The following is a 10,195-nucleotide window of genomic DNA, read 5'->3' as shown; positions in this document are numbered from 1 at the left end:
TTGGGTGTTGTACGCAAGCTGCTGATGGTGTGGCTTCGAGGCCCTCTGTTCTGCGGACTGCCTGCCTCAACGGTCAACATGCTTTCATACAGCTTCACACAGTTCCAGAAACATGTTCCTCTGGAGTTTTCACGAAGGCCAAGGTCTCTGAGAGAGCTGGACAGATGGAAAGCTACGGAGTTCAGGCAGTTTCTGGTTTACTCTGGCCCTGTTTTGTTAAAAGACACACTTGACCCAATAATATACCGCAACTTCCTTTTACTTTTCGTTGGACTATTTATTTTAACCAGCTAAAACCTGGTTAAAACCTATCTTGCTTATGCTGAAAACATTTTAGTTTCATTTCTGAACCATTTCTGGGAGCTCTATGGTGAAAAATTCATGTCCTACAATGTACACAATCTTGTGCACTTGGCACAAAATGTTAAAATGTATGGTGTGCTTGAAATTTTTTAAAATTTGAATCATTTCTTTATCTGATTAAGAGGCTTATTCGAATACCGGGCAGCCCACTCTGTCAGCTGGTGAGAAGACTGTCAGAGAGGCCCCAAATTACAGCTAAAAGCAGGAATCGAATTGCTTTGTTCAAGCAACATTCTTCTGGACCTCTTCCCCAATTATTCCAGCCTGTTAATCAGTTTCATGAAGTGAGAACAGAAGATTTTTCTATAAAATTAGATTTAGCCAACAGGTATGTTTACCTAAATAACAAAGTTGCTAAATATTTTCACACAAGGGAACAATACTTTCATTGCTTACTGCCTATTTCTCCAACAAGATCCCTTCTTTGAATACCCTCTTACATCCACCATTCTTGGAATTTACTTATTGGACAAGCTCTCGGAGACAACAGAATTTTGCAAATTGTCAGACATTCAACAAAAAGCATTTGTTATGCCGTACAAGGACAAATTAGTCTCTGTTCCACTACTACACACAAGCTAAAAAAAACTATATTAGAATTTTTTCCCCATCCTTTTTCTTTCGTATTCTATTTTGTAAGTTGTTTATGTAAAGCAGCAAGTGGCAGTACCTGTTCCCTATGTGCTAGGAATGTACCTACTTGTTGAATTTGTGGATGAGGGGATTGTACCAGTGGCAGCAGACTGGTACAGAGATGGTCTGTCATGGTGGCCTCCCCACACAGAAAAGATAATAATTCTTCAGTGTGTCCAAGCAAAGGAGACACCAAATGAATTTGTTCAACTTTTACTGTACCATTTTTAAGAAAATCCACTTTGAAATCCATGGGTTTCATGCCAAAGAGATTGACTGTAAAATTACATTAAAATGGTGCAGTAAAAGTTGCCCAAATTTGGTGGAGGTATAGGGTAGGGCCTTGCCTTTCAGGGGTACCAGATAGGTTTGTACCTTATGGGATAATCCTAAGAAATGAGTTGTCAAACCTGGCTCATATATGCCAACGCATATACTGTAAACCCATGGATTTCAAAGTGGATTTTCTTAAAAATGCTACAGTAAAAGTTGCCCAAATTTGGTGGAGATATAGCCTAGGCCCTTATGGGATAATCCTGAGAAATGACCTGTCAAACTTGGCACTTATATATACTGTAAATGCATATACTGTAAAACCATGGATTTCAAAGTGGATTTTCTTTAAAATGCTACAGTAAAAGTTGACCAAGTTTGGTGGAGGTATAGTGTAGGGCCTTGACTTTCGTGTGCTTCCAGAGATGTTTGTACCTTAGGGGATAATCCTGAAAAATGAGTTGTCAAACTTGGCTCATATATTCCAATACATATACTGTAAAACCATGGATTTCAAAGTGCATTTTCTTAAAAATGGTACAGTAAAAGTTGACCAAATTTGGTGGAGATATAGTGTAGGCCCTTATGGGATAATCCTGAGAAATGACTTGTGAAACTTGGCACTTATATATAAATGCATATACTGTAAAACCATGGATTTCAAAGTGGATTTTATTTAAAATGCTACAGTAAAAGTTGACCAAGTTTGGTGGAGGTATAGTATAGGGCCTTGCCTTTCATGTGCTTGCAGAGATGTTTGTACCTTAGGGGATAACCCTGAAAAATGAGTTGTCAAACTTGGCTCATATATTCCAATACTTATACTGTAAAACCATGGATTTCAAAATGCATTTTCTTAAAAATGGTACAATAAAAGTTGACCAAATTTGGTGGAGGTATAGGGTATGGCCTTGCCTTTCAGGGGGTACCAGATATGTTTGTACCTTATGGGATAATCCTGAGAAATGAGCTGTCCCACTTGGCTCATAACATAAAATTATATGGATTTGAAAGTGCATTCTTTTAAATGGTACAGTATATTAAATCTGACCAGATTTGTTTAGGAAATAGCTTTGAACGTTGCCTTTCAGATGCCATATGACTTGTTCATACATTATGGGAAAGCAAGACATTAATTGCATTTAAGTATATCCTGTACTTTGCACATAGGAATACTAACCATTTTCCTATGCGCGATCGCTTGCAGTCTATTTTACTAAACCGTACGGCTGATACCGTAATGTCATGTCTATGCGTGCACAAAACATTTTAAGCGCGGATGATTTGACCATGTTTCGGCAAAGTGCGGATAGCTTGACCGCAGTAATTTACATGAGCTGTCTATAGATCGTTTAAGATCGGAATTTTTCATACAAAACAATTTGGTTTCGCGCTGTCAGTTTATTAAAAGTAGAGAAGAAAACATTCAAACGGTTTCCAAATGTTATGAAGTATCTATAAAAATCTTCACTTAGACGCGATTATTTTTTCCCGGCAACATCGGTAATATTTACTTCTTTGGAAATGTACCATTTTGCGGAATTTCGAAACGTCATTAGGAATTGACGTGCGTAACCCATAGTGCACTGCGGTAAACCCGTTTTCTCGCTATATATATATAACTGAAGCATCGCGGATGAGAAATGGATCGTTTCTTGATTAAAACTGGCACAACAGGCCCTGGAAAAACTGAAAATGAGGACAAGAAAATAAAAACAAAAGCTAAAAGGGACCGTAAGTATGATAAAAAAAAAAACATCTTTTATATAATGTTCTACCCTGTCAGCACAGATTGTAGGCAATACGTCGCATAAACGGCGGATGGTCGCAATCGGATCGCGTTCCATTACGAAACATAGCGTTTTATTTGCGAAAACGTCGGACCGTCGCGGTGTTAAAAACCGTTGCTCGTCAAAATGTCGGATCATCGCATTTAAGTCAAGGGTCGCTTGTTGGTAGGGAAAACTACGTATCACATCGGATCTTATTTTAAAAAGGGTTTGTTTACCTCTGGAAGTAGTAATATTATTATTATTATATTATTTAATATAGTAATATTACTTGTAATATTATTATAGGGTATGGTACGATTTACATAGCTATTTTATATACTGGACATTGTTAAATGTTTCTTGTTATCATCGTTAATGTTTATTTGAGATCCTGTTTATATGAGAGTATTTTAAATATGAGTGCACCTGTGTGGGGATCTATTGAGAGATGTCCCACTGTGGGTGAAGACTTTCCGATAAGTTTTGGGTGCTTTGTTACGAGGCTCCATGGAGTGTTGGTGCCAAGTTTAGGAGGTGATGATGAGAAAATGCTACAGTAAAAACTCACCGAAATAAATCTACTTACGATAACATGGCAATGGCAGATTTTTGGGACGTTTTGAAATGAAGGAGCAGGGGCCTCTACAAATAGCTGAAAAAAGAAGCATTTAACGTGGACCGGAAAAATCCGAATAAGGAGCTGCGAATAAGTAGCCAACTTCAGCCTCGTTGCTTTGTTTCGATATGCCGCTTGAGTTTTGATGGTTTTAGAGCCTCGTTTGAAAGTGTTAATCCCACAATACACACACGACCTTGGGCTTACAACGCTGGCTTAAAGCAATGCATTCTGGTCCTGACGCAATGCATCATGGTTAGATTTAAACGTGGTGCTGGCGGCCCTATACGGACCAATGGCCAGTCTCGATTTTAAATTCGCGGCCCAATCTGTAGCCTTCGCTGCCCATCAGTGGTTGAGAAACGTGGTTTTAAAAGATATTTTGTTCCCTGTTAAATTCAGTAGAAAATATGCACATAAGATGTATGTAATAATGTTTGTGTGTGCGCATGCACAGGAATTAAACACTGAAAAACTTTATGCCTACAGAAAGAAAATCCTCTCCAGCTGTCCCACAACATCCTCTGCACCTCTCAGGAGAACAAAGTAAGATTCCAAAACAATCATGTTTTTTTTTTTGGAATTGCTATTTGTGTGAATGAGAGGTAATTTAGAGTGCAATATTGCACTCAATCACTAAGCCTTACAAATCACTTCAATCGATGTGCTAAAATGTATATATTTTTGAACAGGATAAATTTAATTCCCATTTACTATCTGCAAGTTTAGGAATAGTTGGCACATCAGAATACAATACAAAATAGTAATTGTGATCACTTAGGGCTTTAGAGTAATTTTTTACTCTTATTCTTACAGATGTTCCTTCGAAAACTCGGTTACCCACAGGGCAACTTATACCAAGTCAATGCACACGTAAGCTGAAAACAAATCTACATCTACATCTGTCTCGATGTATGTCTAAATATTTAATGCTGTATTCTCTATTGCTGAGCTTGCAGCAACAGAGAGGATCCTTCTGCAAATGTTGGGGGAGTTGCAGAGCCAGGTCCAACACCTGACACAGATTGTTACCCAAAGACCTCCCTTTTTGGGTAACGGTCCTGCAGAGACACCATTAACAACGGCAAGTGCACTGTACAAAATTGCTTTATGATCTATTTTAATTAAATTATTTTAGATTGATTTTGGAAATGTTAATTTTTTTCCTAGTCTAAATAATAAAGTTTCAAGGTGTAGTTAAGTTTATATTTCATACCAATTGTATTTCTAAGTGAATTACTATTAACTCAATTACAGAGATTTTAAAAATACTTTGAACTTTAAATAATTTAATCTTTTGATTTAGATCAGCGGTTCCCAAACTAGGGTACGCGTACCCTCTGGGGTACGCAAGAGGCTGAGGGGGTACGCGAGGGAGCGGGGGGAATCACGAATTCGAACAACGAGACAGTCAGTAATTCTCACAATAACGGAGTCGGTGACCTCCAAAAACACAACATACAGTCGTGTTTATGTCATATGTTTTTGTGCTTATTAAATTTAAGTGTTTTCCAAAGATTAATCCCACAACAGTAATAAAATAAATGTCTTGCTTTAACATAAATACTAAAAGAATAGATCGCTTTAATCGCTATTACAGTTGGGTATGGGCACGCGGTCTTATTTAGAAAACATACAAAAAGAGACGCATATAATGTTTATTTGTATTTGTCCGGTCCAGGAGGTTAATTTTGGGGATTGTTAAAGTGATAGACCACCTATCTTGATTAAGCCTGATTCGGTTCCTTATATATATTATTAAAAAGTAAATATTAAGTAAGATTGAGAATATGAACAACCATGGGAATTATTTTTACAGTGAAAACAATTGGTATTAATTATATTGTATGTTCTTGAGTAATCGATAAAATCAGTATATGCAAGACATCAATCTGTAATAATGGAAAATATGTCCAGTTGATATGTCCAGTATGATCTAGGTCTGTGTGGTCAGACACTGTGCAATAAACAGAATTTTTAGGGACATGGCAAATGTTCACATTGCAGCATGGAAGTAGGTTCACTGTCACAACGCTGACCGGGGAAGCAGAGGCGAGGAGACATAGGATCGGGGAAATGCGGGGTTTAATGAGCAAAAGGAACACACACTAGCGGTAAAGCAGAATTACAATACAATGACAGGACTGGAGAAACAAACAGAAACACGGACTAAATACAATGGACTAATGACAAGTTTGACAACAATCAGGAACAGCTGGTAAACACGGGGAATCCACACAGGGTTAACGAGGGGGCTTGGCACACGGAAGGAGCGGACGATCGGGGCATGACACTCACTGGAGAGCTTTGTCACAGATAACTTAACGGTCTCTAACAGCGTCTAACCGCACATTAAATAAAGTCCTGCGTATTTTTCTATTCTGAAATTCTGCCATGGCATGCACCAGTATGATGCTGGTGCAATTTTCTCAGGACCCTAGTCAAAAATATCTGCCACTCTGGTCGCGGAAAACAAGCGCTAACGGAAATATATGAAAAACACGGGAGCGGTAGAAGATTTTTTGAAATTTGATGGGAATGGGACGGTACGGGAATGACATCCCACGGGACTGAACGGGATGGGAATGGGTTTTGAAAATTTGGCGGTTAAATTGGACGGGAACGGAAACCCTCCAACGCGAATGGGATGGGACGGAAACCAAAAACCTTTTCCGTGCCCATCCCTACTGTGAAATTCTCCCACCGGATAGCAACAATCTATTACTAAAATATATTAATAAATTCATTTGGTGGTGAGAAATAATCGACTGTTCAGTATTTATTTTTATGCATGCGGTATTGCAATCTATTTATAGACACTAATTAAGAGTCGTTGGTAGCAGGGGGTACGCGGCTAGAAAAAGTTTGGGAACCACTGATTTAGATGTACCTTAATAGATTTACTGATCTTTGTGCACACTGTTACCCAGGTCTTTGTATAAGAATCTATTTTTTCAGTGTGCAGAGGATGTTGGACTTCCACTGCAAGACATTGAGGAGCTGAAGAACATCGAAATGCAGTTGGGAAATGTTGACTTTAAGAACAAACTGGTATGATTATGGTTTTAGAAAACCACGTGATACATAGATAATACATGGATACTGTTACGGACGCGGTGCAGGCGAGCAGGAAAGCAGGCAAGCTGAGCCGGACTGACAGGCAAACAGGGTTTATTGAGCACAGACAGGGACAGGACTAGGCATTACGTCGGACAACGTCAATGACAGAACTAGGGATTACAGGTACAGACGGCGACTAAATACACCAGACGGGTAGGAAAGCACAAGGAACAGCTGATGACAATCGGGTAGTCACACGAGGTAATGAGGGGGGCGTGGCACACACGAGGATCGGACGAGCTGGGCGTAACAGATACTAAGAAATATAATATATACTTGTCACGTTCGGTTCCGTACGCGCAGCCAAGCGAGCGGGGAAGTAGTCGAAAGGACTGATGGGTAATCTGGGTTTATTCCAGTACACAAGCGAGACGACCACGAAACAATACATCACAATACAATGACGGATCTGGGGGATAGTGGGAGACGCGGACTAATATACACAGGACAGGTTGGAATTAACTAGACATAAGTGGGAACAATCAGGCAGAAACAGGAGGTAACGAGGTGGGCGTGGCACACACGAGGATCGGATGGAGCTGGACGTGACAATACTTATCATATTATATATATATATACACTCACCTAAAGGATTATTAGGAACACCATACTAATACGGTGTTTGACCCCCTTTCGCCTTCAGAACTGCCTTAATTCTACGTGGCATTGATTCAACAAGGTGCTGAAAGCATTCTTTAGAAATGTTGGCCCATATTGATAGGATAGCATCTTGCAGTTGATGGAGATTAGTGGGATGCACATCCAGGGCTCTGGTGACTGTGGGGGCCATTTTAGTACAGTGAACTCATTGTCATGTTCAAGAAACCAATTTGAAATGATTCGAGCTTTGTGACATGGTGCATTATCCTGCTGGAAGTAGCCATCAGAGGATGGGTACATGGTGGTCATAAAGGGATGGAGATGGTCAGAAACAATGCTCAGGTAGGCCGTGGCATTTAAACGATGCCCAATTGGCACTAAGGGGCCTAAAGTGTGCCAAGAAAACATCCCCCACACCATTACACCACCACCACCAGCCTGCACAGTGGTAACAAGGCATGATGGATCCATGTTCTCATTCTGTTTACGCCAAATTCTGACTCTACCATTTGAATGTCTCAACAGAAATCGAGACTCATCAGACCAGGCAACATTTTTCCAGTCTTCAACTGTCCAATTTTGGTGAGCTCGTGCAAATTGTAGCCTCTTTTTCCTATTTGTAGTGGAGATGAGTGGTACCCGGTGGGGTCTTCTGCTGTTGTAGCCCATCCGCCTCAAGGTTGTGTGTGTTGTGGCTTCACAAATGCTTTGCTGCATACCTTGGTTGTAACGAGTGGTTATTTCAGTCAAAGTTGCTCTTCTATCAGCTTGAATCAGTCGGCCCATTCTCCTCTGACCTCTAGCATCAACAAGGCATTTTCGCCCACAGGACTGCCGCATACTGGATGTTTTTCCCTTTGCACACCATTCTTTGTAAACCCTAGAAATGGTTGTGTGTGAAAATCCCAGTAACTCAGCAGATTGTGAAATACTCAGACCGGCCCGTCTGGCACCAACAACCATGCCACGCTCAAAATTGCTTAAATCACCTTTCTTTCCCATTCTGACATTCAGTTTGGAGTTCAGGAGATTGTCTTGACCAGGACCACACCCCTAAATGCATTGAAGCAACTGCCATGTGATTGGTTGATTCGATAATTGCATTAATGAGAAATTAAACAGGTGTTCCTAATAATCCTTTAGGTGTGTGTGTGTGTGTGTATATGTATGTGTGTGTGTGTGTGTGTGTGTATATGTATGTGTGTGTATATGTATGTGTGTGTGTGTGTGTGTGTGTATATGTATGTGTGTGTATATATATGTGTGTGTGTGTGTGTGTGTGTGTATGTATGTGTGTGTATATATATATATATGTATGTGTGTGTGTATGTATATATGTGTATGTATGTATATATGTATGTGTGTGTGTGTGTGTGTATATATATATATATATGTGTGTGTGTGTATGTGTGTATACATGTGTATGTATGTATATAAATATATATAGACACACACACACACACACTACCCAAAAGTATGTAATAAATTTTGTATGACGAAACATCTGTTGTTGCCTCCAGGTTTCCAAACTGTCAATGGCTGGGGGGCAAACACTAAAGAAAACAGTTTGGAGGATCTGTGGAAAGGTGTTTGCTCCCCAGTTGGCAGTTCATTTAAACTGGTGTGGCAGAGGGGACAAAACACCAATGAGGAATACAAACATCATAGATGTGATTATCCGTAAGTAAAACCAATGTTTAAGCAAAATTAAAATTTGACCTTTCAGGATAAAGTTTTTATCCTAAAGGTGCAAACACAATATGGATCTAACCTCCCAATGCACGTTACATAATTCTTTCCCATAGTTTTCTTTGGTTTTAATGCCCAAAGTTGCTTTTTTTCAGACAAAAAAAAGACAGATAAAAACTGAACAATCACAATGTAAAGGAATAACAATAAACTCACCTGTTTATGATTGACATTTACCATTTAATAATGTATAATGTAAGTGAATTGTGTCTGTTCTGTTTTTTAGAGTCTGCATTACAAAACCCACTGGTGTCTAGTCCAAATGAGGCTGAAGCTGAAAAAACCATCAAAGAGTGGCTCAGACTGTCTCGTGACAGGCTGACCAGGCGTGTCCGATAGTCCTTTTCTTTCAGTATTTTTATTTTTATGTATTTTTTTTTTCCCCAACGTGTGCATTTTATATTTTGTTTATTTAATAAAAACTCTTAATGAACACCTTTGTATTTTTTTATTATATATTATAAATAAAATATTAGTATCAATATGTGTTCAACACTAAAGCAAACATAGAAATAATTATTGGCAATCATAGGATAATGAGTGGGTCAGGAAATGATCGCGGAGTTTTACTTAGACATAGAGTTTTGGAAAACGTCGGGATTACATCACCTAGACCAGGGGTGGCCAATCTTATCCGCAAAGGGCCGGTGTGTATGCAGGTTTTTGGGATAACCTGTAGGTCAGCTGTTCAAACCCAGATGTGAGGACTCTTCAGCCAATCAGTCCTCTAATTAGGGAGTTGCAGCGAAAACCCGCATACACACCGGCCCTTTGCGGATTGGCCACCCCTGACCTAGACGGAGCTGTTTCAACACCACTACGTAGGGCCAATGTGCAAACGCCTGAAATGCTACTAGATACCAACCTTTCTAAAAAACGTTGCGCCGATGTACTTCTGCTGACTGGGTGGCTGTACAATCCTAGGTAGCTGAGGAGGTTCAAGGTCCCACCAGACATTCTCAGAGCCTTCTACTCTGGACCTTTAGAGAGCTTTCTCCGCATGAGAATCACAGCCTGGATTGGCAACTGTTCTGTCCTGGACCTCTTGCTCGGCAGATGGTGGTATTTT

General features: G+C 39.7%; 1 protein-coding gene across 7 annotated transcripts; it reads left to right on the top strand.

Moving 5' to 3' along the window:
• Positions 1-2,473: 2,473 nt before the first annotated feature.
• Positions 2,474-9,559, top strand: LOC111848765 (uncharacterized). 7 transcript variants are annotated; one of them, XR_011991999.1, is made up of 8 exons: positions 2,474-3,003; positions 4,147-4,203; positions 4,474-4,530; positions 4,617-4,741; positions 6,588-6,708; positions 7,903-7,959; positions 8,898-9,057; positions 9,353-9,559. XR_011991999.1 is itself a non-coding variant. In XM_072713111.1 (8 exons), the coding sequence occupies exons 1-8, from the start codon at positions 2,913-2,915 to the stop codon at positions 9,463-9,465; spliced, it is 753 nt and encodes a 250-aa protein (XP_072569212.1). In that variant the 5' UTR covers positions 2,481-2,912; the 3' UTR covers positions 9,466-9,559. The 7 variants fall into 7 exon arrangements, 3 of the variants coding, with proteins under 3 accessions (XP_072569212.1, XP_072569214.1, XP_072569213.1); XM_072713111.1 differs by having other exon boundaries at positions 2,481-3,003; positions 6,616-6,708; XR_011991998.1 differs by lacking the exon at positions 7,903-7,959 and having other exon boundaries at positions 2,481-3,003.
• The last annotated feature ends 636 nt before the right edge of the window (positions 9,560-10,195 follow it).

This window comes from Paramormyrops kingsleyae, chromosome 6 (assembly GCF_048594095.1).
Source record: "Paramormyrops kingsleyae isolate MSU_618 chromosome 6, PKINGS_0.4, whole genome shotgun sequence".
Taxonomy (NCBI): domain Eukaryota; kingdom Metazoa; phylum Chordata; class Actinopteri; order Osteoglossiformes; family Mormyridae; genus Paramormyrops; species Paramormyrops kingsleyae.
The sequence above is the reverse complement of the archived record's forward strand: the minus strand, read 5'-3'. Positions and strand labels throughout refer to the sequence as shown.

Bases quoted from the DNA above. Each gene is read 5' to 3' on its own strand.
- LOC111848765 (XM_072713111.1), top strand. From the start codon at position 2,913: ATGGATCGTTTCTTGATTAAAACTGGCACAACAGGCCCTGGAAAAACT. The intron at 4,531-4,616 runs GTAAGCTGAAAA...CTGAGCTTGCAG, and splicing joins TATACCAAGTCAATGCACAC to CAACAGAGAGGATCCTTCTG. The intron at 4,742-6,615 runs GCAAGTGCACTG...CTATTTTTTCAG, and splicing joins CAGAGACACCATTAACAACG to TGTGCAGAGGATGTTGGACT.